The sequence below is a fragment of the Oxyura jamaicensis genome, chromosome 17, assembly GCF_011077185.1.
Source record: "Oxyura jamaicensis isolate SHBP4307 breed ruddy duck chromosome 17, BPBGC_Ojam_1.0, whole genome shotgun sequence".
In the NCBI taxonomy this organism is placed as follows: Eukaryota; Metazoa; Chordata; class Aves; order Anseriformes; family Anatidae; genus Oxyura; species Oxyura jamaicensis.
In genome coordinates, this window is record NC_048909.1 from 361,506 (window position 1) to 374,676 (window position 13,171).

Below are 13,171 nucleotides of genomic sequence, written 5' to 3' on the forward strand. Positions count from 1 at the left end.
CGGCGGCCAGAGCGGCCCGCGGGGCCGGAGCGGAAGCGGCGCGCGAGGGAGGCGGGGCCGCGGCGAGCCGGGTGCCGGTGCGGGTCCGGCGGGGGCCGTGGGGTGCCCGGGCCGCTCCGCTCCGCTCCGCACCGCACCGCCCCGGCCCCGCGAGGCGCGGCGGCAGGATGACACGATGGACGCGGGCGGCGGCCCCCTGCTTCCCGACAGCGTCCTCTTCGAGATCTTCCTGTACCTGGACCACGCCGACGTGCTCTCGGTGGGGCTCGTGTGCCAGCAGTGGCGCGCCGTCGCCCGCGACGAGTTCCTGTGGAAGGAGCTCTTCTACCGCTACTACCGCGTCTCCCGCGAGGTGCCCCGGCACCCAGGTGCGCTGCGGGCGGGCCGGGGCCGGGTCGGGCCGGGGCCGGGCCGGGGCCGGGGCCGGGGGGAGCCAGGCCCACGGCGATCGCCGCCGGCTCTTCCTGGCAGGGCCGCGCGGCTCTGCCCCGTCTCAGCTCCGGGCTCTGCCCTCTTCTCGTCCGCGCTCGGGAGCTCTGGAAGCGGGCGTTAGCCGCTCGCGCTGTGTCCGCGGGCGGCAGCCGCAGCGTGGCTGGCAAGGCGCGGCGTTACGCCGGCTGCCTGCAGCGGGGGGGGGGGCGTGCAGCGGGGTGACTGCACGGCGGGCAGGTGTTAACGCGGCGGCTGACCCACTTTGCCGGGGCAGGTCAGACTTGATCTTGGGCTCTGCTCGCAATGGGAAAATGAGCAGGCGGCGCTGGCTGTGCACCTTGTTCGGCCCTGCCTGGGTGAAGCCCCCAGCAGTCTCGGTGAGGGCGGTTACAGGATTGTTCTCTGCTGCCGCTCTCTTGCTGAGGAGCAGGTGCTGAAAGCACTTTGGTCCCATCGAGGAAAGTAACCCGGTTCTGTCATAACAGCTGAGACAGGACCTGGGGACAGGAGTTCTTGCCATCTAGCTGGGCCTGTCTGGGAATCAGAAATGTCCCTTCCCAGTGTGCTGCGGAGGCCCAGGAGAGCCGTGGCCCCCAGGATGTGTGTTGTGTTCCCAGCATTGGCCATGGCAGAGAGAAACGGCTGCTGGCTCTCTGGCTATACTTGCTACAGAAGGGTGGGAAGAAGCCAGGAGGATCAAGCAGCGGGGAACCTGTCTCTCTGCATCAGGGAACACCAGTGCAAAAGAGCTCTGAGGAAGAGTGGAGAAGTTGTGGATGTGACTGTGCAGGTTGCTTGATTTTGCTTGTGCAGTCCCTGGAGCTCCTTTGTATTGAAGATGTTATCTTTAGGTTTTATCTGAGGCTCTTTGGCCAGTCTCATTTGCTGCGTGTCTCTTGAATTGAGTAAGCTGACAGCTGCCTTGTTATCTGGGAGTGAGCAGTCGGTGTGGCACAGTTATGTGTTTGCGCACCTCCCAAGCTGTGGAAATCATCCTCTGGGGGATGATGGCAGGGTAGGTGGGCAGTCCCAGGAGTTGGGGAAATGCCTTGCAAGCCTGCCTGGCTTGAGCGGCTCTGTGGTGTGGTGAGTGGCATCCAACGGCTCTCATAAGCATTGGGATTGTTTGGCCAGATGGGATCTGTCCTGACTGCATCCCTGCTGGCTGTGCTGGGAGCAAGAGCCTCAGAGGGGGACAAAGCGCCCTGCCCTGTGAGCAGTGGTGGGATGTGCTGGCAGCAAGCTGCTCCCTGCCCCAGGAGCAGGTGCCTCCTGGGGCTGCAGTGAGTTCCAAAAAACGTGTCCTGTTGAGTCTAACGAGGGAAGTTGGCCATTATCCATATAAATGTCAAACTCTTTGCTTCCTTGGGATTTGCTGCTGCAAGAACTCTGTGGACTGCCTTATTGGGTACTTCATTAAAGATCTTCCTCATTATTTGTCTCTTTACTAGCAGTCAGTATGACTTCTCTGAGTGTATTCCAGGCACCTCTACTGCAGGACTCTCCTTCTGCCTTGACGTTTTGTATCTAGCTCCAGTTCTTCTCTTTTGTTTCCCCAATCTTTTGTCTCACAGAGATGTTCTTTCCTGGTCTCATAGGCCTTCTGAAACTTTCTTAATTCTGTCAGACAAGACACAGATAATCAGAGTGGAGCCCCGTGCCCTGAGGAGCAATTTCCCTTTCATCACATGACAGATTTGTTTGTGCACGTCTGCAGTTCTGACTGCTGTTTTGTCATGACCTAAGTTGTTGTTAGATAGCTAGTAGCTCTGCCCTGGATGTTTCTTGCAGTGACTGTAGTAGCTTAGAAAGCAGTGATATGGTGAGAAGTTGTGTGTTTGTTAGAAGAAAGGATTTTTCTTGTGGGGGAGAGTGGAGAAACTACTGAGAAAAATGTTAAGCTCTGCCAAGACAACTGAAGCTGCAGGGACTGGAGCCACAGCGGAGCTCCTGGTATTGCTGATGGCAGGCAGAGCTGTGCTTTATTAAAGGCTGATTCTGCAGCTGCTGTGTTCAGCTCAGGTCTGTTACTTCTCTGCCATTTGCATTCCTGTCAAGTGTTCCTGCTTCTCTTCCAGCTGCCGTCTCCTGGTATGACGAGTTCCAGAGGCTCTACGACACCATCCCTTGCATTGAAGTGCAGGCTCTGAAGGAGCACAATGACCAGGTTTTGCACCTCAGCTTCTCCCACTCTGGCTGTTTGTTTGCCTCGTGCTCCAAAGACTGTACTGTTAAGGTAAGGCGGTAGCATTCCCTGCACAAAACTTTGTTTTGATTTAGTAGGGCTCAGCTGTGAGAGTAGCATTCAGGAAAGCTGTGGGGAGGTGAGGTTTGACCAGCTGTCCCTGGACTTATTCCTTTTCCTGAAGGTGCTATGTTGTTCTCAAAGCCACAGCAATAATGTCTCTTGCAGTTGTAGTCTGGAAGGTGCTTTCTGGCTCTGGCTGCTTTCTAGGTGCAAATTGGTCCTGCCTTGGGTCTAACAGTGTGGAGGTAAGGACCTACTGCAGTCTTGCATGAGTGGTTGTCTTGAGAGAAATCTCTCTCAACATGCTTAAATCCAACTGTGGCGATAACTGTGACTGCCTGGCTGATAGAGAAGTTTGGAGAAGTCCTGCATTTAGCTGCTCTCCAAAGCTGTTGGCCGTTTTCTGTCAAGGGAGTTGACAGGGAAATTGGGACTTGGAGGTGTTTACGTATGGTCTTCGATAATTTTTTTTGTTGCGGGTGAAAGCTGGCAGGACAGATGGAGTAGAACAGCCCTCAGGCTTCTTACAGCTTCCTGACTGTTCATTTATCTGTCTGTAGATCTGGAGCAATGAGATGGACATCTCCCTGCAGCACAGCTCCAACATGAGGCCATACAATTGGAGCTACACACAGTTCTCCCAGTTCAACTCTGATGACTCCCTCCTTCTGGTATCAGGTGTCTTTGTGGGGCCTCACAACTCCTCGTCAGGAGAGATTGCCGTAATCAGCATGGGTAAATACTGCCCTTGCCTTCACTGAGGCTTCCTGGAATATGTAAAGTGGTGGGAGCTGGGGCTTCTTTCTTCCACTTGCCCTTTGTATGCTGCGGCCCTGACCTCTGCTTGTCCTGCCTTCCACCATCTGTGCAAAGAGGTCTCAATCACAGTTCCTTAGGGTAAACCTTCTGGATACCCGTAGGGATAACTCTGCTCAGGACATCATGTCATCACCTGAAAGTGCAGTGTGGTGTGTATGTGTGTTCTCATTTAATTTCAGCTCTAAGTAAGTCTGGGCAAGGCAAGAGTTGTCCACATTACCAATTGTCCTGAAGCCACCATTTCTGACTTGAGCAGTGCTAGTCTTGCCCTGAGGCCTCATGTCGTTTGAGGCGCAGTCATTCTGTCCTGCTCTTCCTTTTCTGTTGCAGTTCTGTGAAACCCACTAAATCCAGCTGTATTGTTTCTTGCCATCTCTGTGCTGCTGTCCCAAAACCAAGGACTGTTGCTAAAGGCACAGCTCTCTTGTCCAGAAAGGCCCTAAGTCATGGTGTGGAAGGATGAGAGTGTGCGAAGATCTGTGTGTGTGACTTATTCTTGTCCTTGGGGTGTCTGCTTTGGGCCATGCTTGGAGAAGGGCTATGTAGCTAGATTACTCTATCTGGCTATCCTTATGCTTTGTTTACCCTGGTGCATGTACTTGCCACAAATTGCCATAGAAGAGAGAAATAATCTGTGTCTGTAACAGTGCCTGGAGGCTGGATGGTGTTTGGGCAGTGTCTGCTCAGCTTGTGGTGAAGGTGCTGCATCAGTGCTGTAGGCTGAACTTTGAATCCACTTCCCCTACCTTCTGCCGTGGTTTCTCCAGGACCCTTGTCAGGAGCCATCACCTCATGCTTGTTTCCCCTCCCTTCCAGAGAACTTCACTCTGCTTTCCAGGGTGAGGAATAAACCCTATGATGTGTTTGGCTGTTGGCTGAATGAAACCAACTTGATATCTGGCAATCTGCATCGGATTGGGCGTATAACCTCCTGTTCTGTGCTCTGGCTGAACAACGCTTTCCAGGTAAGGTGCCTTTGTTCCAGCTCCACAGGCAGTACAGCTTCCTGCTGCCTCTTGTGGGAGGAAAAGCTGCTGAGTGGATGGGAGAGGGGAACAGTGGCTGAGTCCCTTGTCTGCCCTGTTTATCTCCTTTGATTTGCCTTCTGAGTATTGAGCTTGAGGCAATCCTGGCATGAAGTTTCTCCACGCTTGGTATTATGGTATCTGTTGCAATGTTCTTCCTCTATCCTCTGCTCCCATTAATTCCTGTTCCATTAATTGTGATGAAGACTTGAGTGGAGTGCCCTAGAGTATGTTTTGCTGAACAGGAGAACAGATGAACTGCAGCAAGGTCACTGAGGTCCTCAAGGCTCCCATTATAAAGCTCAGCTTGGGGTGGCTGCAACCTGTCATGTATCTGAGCAGTGACCATTCTTCCACTTGGCAGCTCATGGCATTGCTCCCTGGAGGTGGCTGGGAGGCTGGGTTCAGTCCTGCCTGCTACTACTGAGGTTTGTGGGCCAGGTGCTGTCTGTTATGCTGTGATGAGACTCAGAGATCAGTGTGTGCTGGTTCTAGACAGCTTGGTCATTTTCTGCTACTTGTGCTGCTCAGACATGTTGCTCCTCCATCTTACCTCTGTCCCAGTGTCACAGCTGCACGTCCTGGTGTCTTGTACTTTTTTTTTTGTTTGTTTTTATCAACACAAACCTTTGATGCTGGTCCTAGGTGAAATTACCTGTGGTAGCAGGGATCCTTTCAAAAAACACATCTCTGTGCTGCACTGACATTACAGCATTAACTCATCCATCTCCAAGAGGCAAGGAAGGACTTTGCCCAGTTTGATAGAAATATTGAAGTGCAGTTTCAGACAGCAGAAGCAGCTAGGTAGGAAGAGACTTGCTTATTTCTGGGAGCTGATAGTCATCTGATGCTGCTGAGGGGCACATGCAAACTCCAAGAGTACTGAGGTCCTCTCCCTCTGCTTTGTGTAGGCTAGAGGGATGGCACTTCCCACTGCACCTGTTTATCACGAAGGCCTGTTCCTGAAATTCTTGTAATGCCACAAGCAGTGCCAGCTAATGATCTCAGGCAGGAAGGTGGGAGCAAGGCTGCCTGGCCTCTGAGTTCCCAGCTCAGCTGTCGTCTGCCAGCAAAAGCCTGGCCCTACCTTTTTGTTTCAGCAAGCCCACCTCCAAGATGGGAAGAAATATAGCAGAGCTGGCCAGCCTCTTGGGCCAGCACTCATGGCGATGCTTAGAGATGCACAGAGAGCAGTGCTGAGAGGTGTCAGTGCGTGACTGGTGTCTGCACCATGGGCTCAAGTTCAGGGCAGCATCTCTTAGTTTGAGCAGAGGCTGTATGAGCGATGTTGTGGTGAGGTGATTCCTGCTTATTTCTCTTATTTGCTCCCAGGGTGTAGAGTCTGAGAATGTGAATGTAGTGAAGAGACTGTTCAAAATCCAGAATCTGAATGCCAGCACTATCCGGACCGTGATGGTGGCTGACTGCAGCCGGTATGATTCCCCAGACCTGCTCCTGGACTATGAGGAGCAGCTGGCTGCCTCCTCCATCTCCACCTGCCCAGTCTTTGATCTTGGCAGTGACAGTGAAGAAGAGGAGGCCAAGCCCAAGCAGACTCCAGAGCCAGCAGTACAGGAATTGCCAGATGACGGGGGTGTGACAGCGGAGGACGGGCTACAGCAGTTCTTTGATGATATCATGGAGGGTCGTGTGAGGCCTGCTATGACTGAGACCGAGTTGGAGACCAAGGTGGCTGAGCTGTTCATACGCAACAGAACTAAACCACCTGAGGTGAACCTGCTCCCCACAGAGAGCAACAGCAAGACAAAATACTTAATCTTCACCACAGGATGCCTCACCTATTCTCCACATCAGATAGGTAAGGCTGTGGTTTGAGCTCCGGGGCATGTCTGCCTTTGTAGGGGGGTGTGGGCTGCAGCTACAGTCCAAATCTGAATCTGGAAAAGACCTGTGTTAATTTGCCACTTGTTTGTGGTGACTGAGTTGCAGTTCTGCTCAGGCTGCATTCTCAATACAGGGCCAGAAGCTTTTGAGATGCCTTCAGTAACTGGAGAGGGTTCTCTCCCACAAGCACTTGCCTTGTGGTTGTTTTGTTGCTACCAGGTTTGACGCTTGGTGACGCAAGAATGTCATGGTGAGGACTAAGCAGGAAATCAAGAATGATTTAACATCAGTCACAAGTTGCACACCGGTGGGCGGATGTGAAGGGCAGTGGTTGCCCCGATTGTGGGAGGGCCTCAATCCTAGCCTCCCTGTGGAGGTTGGGGAGGGCATTGGAACAAGGCTAGTCTGCACTCTTGCTGAGGCACTCTTGCTGAGGCACTGGAACTGGGAGAGACTGAAGTTATAAATCAGTGCAGTGATGAGCAGAAGCAGATAGTCTGCCTGCTTTTCAAAAAGCTCCTAAAGCTAGTTTAGTGGAAAGGACCAGACAGATTAGTAGAAATGGAAGGAGGGAAGGAGAGCTGCTTCCACGCAAGAAGATTCTTCCGTAAAGCCAGGCAGTTGCAGTTATTTTGATACTTGCGCAATTATGGCCTCAGGCTCTTCTAACCTTCCTGTAACTTGGGCCTACACCACCAGCACAGCCCAGTAAGGCAAGGAAAGGCTGTTTCCAAAGCTGTAGACCACCTGGAGAAGAGTCACTCAGTCCTTACCCACCTAAGACAGGAATGCAGCCTGGACCGAGTGTAGCTGTGATGCTCTGTGCTCCTATCCCTCGCTGAGGCTGCAGGCAGATGTGGTAGAGTTCAGCCTGGCCCTACCCTAGCAGCACCACGGCATGACGGGTGGTCTGCCATGGCTCAGCCTCTGCAAGCAGGTTTGTGTGTCGCTGAACCAGCCTTTGTGCATCTGCTGTCTTCCCCCAAGGAGCTGGTACTTGGAAGAACTTGCTGTTATGCTGCCTCTCGCCAGTCTGCTGGGCTGGTGGTGCTGGTAGGAGCTGCGCTGCGTGTGCAGCTGGGCCCACTTCTGGGCATCGGCGCTATCTCACCTGGTCTGCTGCACATGAGCACTTCTGCAAGAGGTCCCTTTGAGTTCCTGTCTCCCTTGTGCTGGTGGAAAGCTTGACTCATGGGCAAATCTGCCTGTTCTGTTGGCTCATGCATGTGGAGATCACATAGCAGAGTTTGAAACTGGGAGCTTAGTGACGCCCAAGTGAGGAAGAAGATGCTGGTGAGCAGTGACAGTTGGGTGAAGGTCCTGGGCTGCCTAGGTTCAACTGTGTGATGCGAAGGGCCCCAGAGGCACAGTGTGGTGTAAACCCTGCCTTGTTCTCCTGTGGGAGAGGGCTACAAACAAGGGTGGTTAGCGGTGAGTCCCTTGGAGGGGCAGTGGGACGGTCTTCCAACTTCTTTTGGGCACACAGGGAGGGCTGAGCCCACGTGTGCCCAAGAGCTGCTGAGGTTTGTGGGAGGCCTCCAGGAAGCCATTGCATATGGTTTGTGTTTGGGACCTCTTTCTGGAGCTGGAAGGGAGAGGGCTTGACCCATAGCATGCATCTCCCTTTGTCAGGAAGTTCAAAAACTGAGTCTAGCTCTGGCTTAAACCCTTGTTCTTGAAGCTTTCCAGGCTGACCCCCAGCTGTGCTTGACGGCGACAGGAGGAAACCCTGTGCAGCCAGCGCATCTCATGGGCCTTCTCCAGAGTGGGTACTGGAGGAGATGGGCACAGCCCAATGATTTACTGATTTACAAGGGGGTGGGTAAAGAGAACCTTGCTGGATCCAGCATGCCTCCCAGGCCAGGGCAGCTTCCTAGGAGCACCGTGGCCTGGTGGGAGGCTTGGGGCCAGGTGCGGCTGCACCTGCTGGGTTGGCAGCTGGGCACTGGGCAGCTTGCAGCTGGGGCTGAATCTGCCAGCATGTCACTTGTACGCGCTGTTCTGGCCAAAAGCACTGCTAGCGAGAGCCTGTGAACAGCTGGCATGGACAGGAGCCCTCTGCCAGTCCCTCCCTCGGTCCTTGGCCATAAATGAGCCAGTTCTCCTTTCTTAGCAGCACAGAGGGAAGTCCATTCTTGAAGCCTGGGGACTTCCATCAGCCCTGCTTATCTGTTGGCAGCACCCTGCAGAATGCCCTGATTCTCCTTTTTGTCCTCAAGGGATTAAAAGAATCTTGCCCCATCAGATGACGACTGCTGGGCCAGTGCTTGGGGAGGAGAGGCGCTCGGATGAGTTCTTTGACTCACTGGATCACGTCATTGACATCCATGGGCACATCATTGGCATGGGCCTCTCCCCTGACCACAGGTGAGCATGATGAGATGGGAGGCAAGCAGGGTGGGTGCTGCCTGCTGGTGTCATACACTGGAGGGTTTGGGTGACAGCTGTTGGAAGACTTAGGGGTGAATGGGAGAAAAATTACAGAGGAGACTTGTCTGCATCAGGTTGAGGTGAGGTACTCTGCATTAGGGCTGCTCAGGTACTGTCTGTGCAAAACGGTTAAAAAAAAATCTCAGCAGCTGGGCCACCTCACTCAAATGCCTGCAGGCCGAGGTTGTCCCCAGGGACCTATTTGTGTACTTGCACATAGCTGACAGGATAGTGGTTACTTGTCTTCCCCTGAGTGCTGGCAGTGAATGAACTTCACCTTCTGGAAGATAAGGCATGTGCTCTGAAAGAGCACGTGGCCCTGCTGTATTTATCCCAGACCTGGGAGCAGTTTCAGACCTTTGATGGTGGAATGCTGCTGGCCTGGTGGCTGGAGCAGGGAGCCTGCATGGGCTACCTGCTACTAGGACCTATGCTTAGGTCCTAGTACTGATGGTGTGCGTACATCTGAGCATCTCCCCAGATCTCAGCAGGAAATCTTCCCGTGCTGCTGAGCCCAGTTCAGGATCAGGTCAGGCAAGGAGCCTCGGAAGAACAGTGGAGCTGCCCCCAGCCTGCTCCTGAGACAGAGGGCTAGGCCATCTTTGGAGTTGGTTTTAATGAGATGAAAGAGGCTCAACCTAGTCTCTAGGGCCCATCAACCCTGTTGTGGTGGCCCATTTCTTTCCGGGTGAGGTAGGAAATGGTTCATCACCATGTTGCTGTGTTTCAGCCTGAATTTCAGAGAGCAGAACTGTGGGCTTGCTAAGGACCAGGGCAACTGTTCACCCCCCTCCCTGCCTGCCTGTGTTGGGGAAAGGCTTTTACAGCTGGGGCTTCAGGAGCTTTGGAGCATGCAGTGAGGCTCAGGATAATGCTTCTGCTCCCCTTCCCAAGATACCTGTATGTGAACAGCCGTGCCTGGCCTCAGGACTGCATCATCTCTGACCCAATGCAGCCACCCCCCATCGCTGAGGAGATCGATCTTCATGTGTTTGACCTGAAGACAATGAAGGAAGTGAAAAGAGCCCTCCGTGCACATCGGGCCTACACACCCAATGAGGAGTGCTTCTTCATCTTCCTGGATGTCAGCAGAGACTTTGTGGCAAGGTATGTGGTGATGGGGATGGGCAGGATCACACAAGGAGGGCCTTGTGTGTTGCACTGCAGGCTGGCTTGTGCAAGCAGGGCTGAAAACTCCTGTGAGCAGAGCAGGAAACGGGAGGCTTGTAAAAAGCAGAGTGACAGAATCAAAGGGTGCTAATAAAGGTGGTCTGCTCTGGTTCTGTTGTGAAATCAGCAAGGAAAGAGGAAATTTTGGACTGTGGCATGTTTAGCGGTGGGTGGTGATCTGCCCTCTTAGGAGCTGCAGGCAGCAGGTGCTGTAGGGTGAGTTGCAGGGATGGTCCTTGCTGCAGCCCAGAACAAGGTGGGTTCACTGCAGGTGCCGTGGTGTGAGTCTGGCCGTGGGTTCAGGCACACAGCATGTTCACGTGCCTGTATTGCTTTGAAGGGCTTTTCTTGCTGCTGCTGTGAGGCCTCATTTCACTACTGGGAATCCACCTCTGCCTATGGCAAAGTCTGGGTTGCAGAGGGGATTTGCTTGCCCGGGTTGAGTGCTGGTAGGTGATGGGACTACAGATGGAGGCTGGGGCTTTTGGCTGGGTCAAAGCAGCTGCTGCCTCTGTGCAGAAGGAAGGGCCTGGGGGAAGCAGGTTATCAGGGCTGCCTGGGTTTTTCCTTACTGGTGTCTTGTCTGATGCAGTGGAGCAGAAGATCGCCATGGCTACATCTGGGACCGGCACTACAACATCTGCCTGGCCAAACTACAGCACGACAATGTGGTCAACTCAGTGGCCTTCAGCCCAGTCGAGCAGGAGCTGCTCCTGACAGCCAGTGATGACACAACCATCAAGGTGTGGCGCTCCCCTCGCACAGTGCGAATCCAGCAGGCCAGGAAGCCCAGGCCCAGGAAACTGCTCTTCTCCTGGCTCATGAACCAGAAAAGCTGAATCCAGGTTCACCTGCTCCTGCAGCTTCCTCACTGCAGCCACTTCTGGAGCTTGCAGAGCTTTGAGCCCTGCACAACAGAGACGAGCTCTGGGCACACCAATCCCATCAGCTGAGTCAGGAGGGACCCCAGTAGTGGGAACTACTTCCTCCTCAGAGCATCTGATTCAAAGACAGAACATAAGAGCTGAGGACCTGTTCCTGGGCATGGTGGACAGCAGCCCGAGCTGGTCACTGCAGGGTAGCCTCCCCACAGCTTATCACAAACGCTGCTACTTGGTCACAGCTCTCTCTGGGTGAGCTTTGGCATCTGAGAACAGACTGAGGCATGTCTTGGGGATTTCTGCTGTGTGGGCCTGGGACGTGGCTGACCTCAGTGAGAGCTACTGGCTGCAGAGCACTTGGCAAAAGCAGTGGTACAGTGCTGTGCTGCCTTACTGCAGGACTCTTTTAATATACTAGTTTTATTAATGTTTGTCTGTCCCAAACCTCCATGGGTAACTCGTCTGGCTGCTAGGTGTGCTGAGTGCCTCTCAACACAATGTTACAGCCGTGGAGGGCAGCGAGGGCTGAAAGTGATGGCAGCAGGGGAGGCAGGGCTGGCGCAGGGCTGGAGGGGCCTGGCTGGTGTCTGTGGCATTTGGTGCTGCCCTGCCAGTGCATTTGATTAGCAACCAAATGGTGGTACCACCAGTTTCCAAATCTGAGAGGGGGGGAGCTGGTGGTAACTTGGTGCTGGCTTTGCCCCCATCTTCCTCTGCTCCATAGCAGTTAAATAAGCTATGGCATTGGTAACACGTTCATTCCAGAGGATCTGCTGACCCTTCCCAGGGGGCAGTTGTGAGGATGGCTGATGTCACTTGGCTGTCTCATGGTCATTTCCCTCCTATGCCACTCAAACTGGCACTTTAGGTTCTCTTGGTATGTTCTCTGTGAATAGTTGTAGGCACCCGTAGGTGAATGGGTCGAGGTACAGCCTTCTTGTCCGAAGTGACATTCGAATAAGCTTCCTTCCACCTGGGTTGACTCCTCTTGGGTTCAGCGATCAGCTCCCCACAAAGACTCTTGAGGGCAGGAGCTGGCTTACTTTAAGCTATTTTGAACTCAGTGTTGTTTACTCTGTATTTGTCCCTGAAGCTTTTCTCTCTCTAGCAGGTAGCCAAATGTTAGAGTCTAAAATTAAGCTCCTAATCTTGTCTTGGCCTAGACAGCAGGGGCCCACCACTCCCAGGGCCAGCAGTGACCCCAGGAGCTACAATTACTTCTGGGAGCTGGGCTCCTGGCAGAGTATGGAAGGGAGCCAAACTCTCAGCATGGGCTGGAAGAGCAGCTTCGGGTCTCTTCAGCATGGGAGTACCTGGGCAGTTGTCTGTGCCACTCACAGCCTTGAGTTGTAAATGTAAATGGAGGCAGCAGATACTGTCTTGATATGCACTGATGGCTTTAACAGCTCCTAAAGCCCTTGGCAAGAGGGTCTGTACCCTTCTTGCTCTGCCCCAGTAAGTGCCCCGTACTCAGGTTTTCTGTCTTCGCAGGACTTCTAGAACCAAGGGAGTCCTTTGTGTGTGTGTGTGTCTATGGGTGTGCACACAGGATCTGAATCCAGCTCTGTCCAATTGCACATCAAAGGAGCAGAGTCTCTACCTTCCTCCTCTCCTCCCCCAAGACAGTGAAATGTTTTTCCCCTTGGCTCAGTGTAGTAGTGAGCAAGGCAGTGAGGGTTTATGTTTGTACCAAGTTTTGCTCTTCACTATGGCATTGAATAAATATTCTGCTAAAGCATCTCTGCAATGCGAGTTTGTTTTTCCTAGTAGTTTTTTTTTTTTTTTTCCTACTGAAGCTAGAAGCACAATACTGCTCTGTCTGCTCAAGCCCCTGCAAAAGTAGCTGTTGTTCTAAGACAGGACAGGAGCTGGACCAGTCACCACTGTCCCCTATCAGGCTTTCAGCCTTCTGCCGTTTGCATCAGGCAGCACCTCTGTCTGCATGAATTGGTGCCAGCTGCCCTGTGAGAAACTTGCCCCTCCTGAGAGGGGACAGGCCACTTGTGTCGTACCCCTCCCTGTCTCTTCTATGGATGTGCAAGTAAAAGGACCTGGTCCAGTGCTGCAGCTCCTGCAAGGTGCCTGGACTGGGCCTGCACTGCAGTGACTGTTGTAAAGTACCCAAAACAAAATGAAGGCTGGAGCTTAGCACCTAAGAATTGATAGAAAAAAACAGCCTGTCCTGGAGGAATTTAACTGCTCTCGTATTGTCTACGCGTAACACCTTCACTGTGCCTCTCCATACTGCTGGTCCCCTTGGTGGCTGCTGCTGGTCCCTGTAAAGCTGGCACAGCACCAGCAGTGCCTGTTCCTAGCAGCCC

General features: G+C 53.4%; 1 protein-coding gene across 1 annotated transcript; it reads left to right on the forward strand.

Moving 5' to 3' along the window:
* Positions 1-19: 19 nt before the first annotated feature.
* On the forward strand, positions 20-12,590 carry FBXW5 (F-box and WD repeat domain containing 5). The gene is made up of 8 exons (XM_035341639.1): positions 20-368; positions 2,511-2,668; positions 3,241-3,415; positions 4,316-4,464; positions 5,857-6,343; positions 8,589-8,736; positions 9,694-9,906; positions 10,562-12,590. The coding sequence occupies exons 1-8, from the start codon at positions 176-178 to the stop codon at positions 10,806-10,808; spliced, it is 1,770 nt and encodes a 589-aa protein (XP_035197530.1). The 5' UTR covers positions 20-175; the 3' UTR covers positions 10,809-12,590.
* The last annotated feature ends 581 nt before the right edge of the window (positions 12,591-13,171 follow it).

What these genes read in the sequence shown, in the direction of transcription:
- FBXW5 (XM_035341639.1), top strand. Translation starts at nt 176, where the DNA reads ATGGACGCGGGCGGCGGCCCCCTGCTTCCCGACAGCGTCCTCTTCGAG. An exon ending in CCAAAGACTGTACTGTTAAG is followed by an intron (nt 2,669 to 3,240) that starts GTAAGGCGGTAG and finishes ATCTGTCTGTAG; the next exon opens with ATCTGGAGCAATGAGATGGA. An exon ending in GGCTGAACAACGCTTTCCAG is followed by an intron (nt 4,465 to 5,856) that starts GTAAGGTGCCTT and finishes ATTTGCTCCCAG; the next exon opens with GGTGTAGAGTCTGAGAATGT.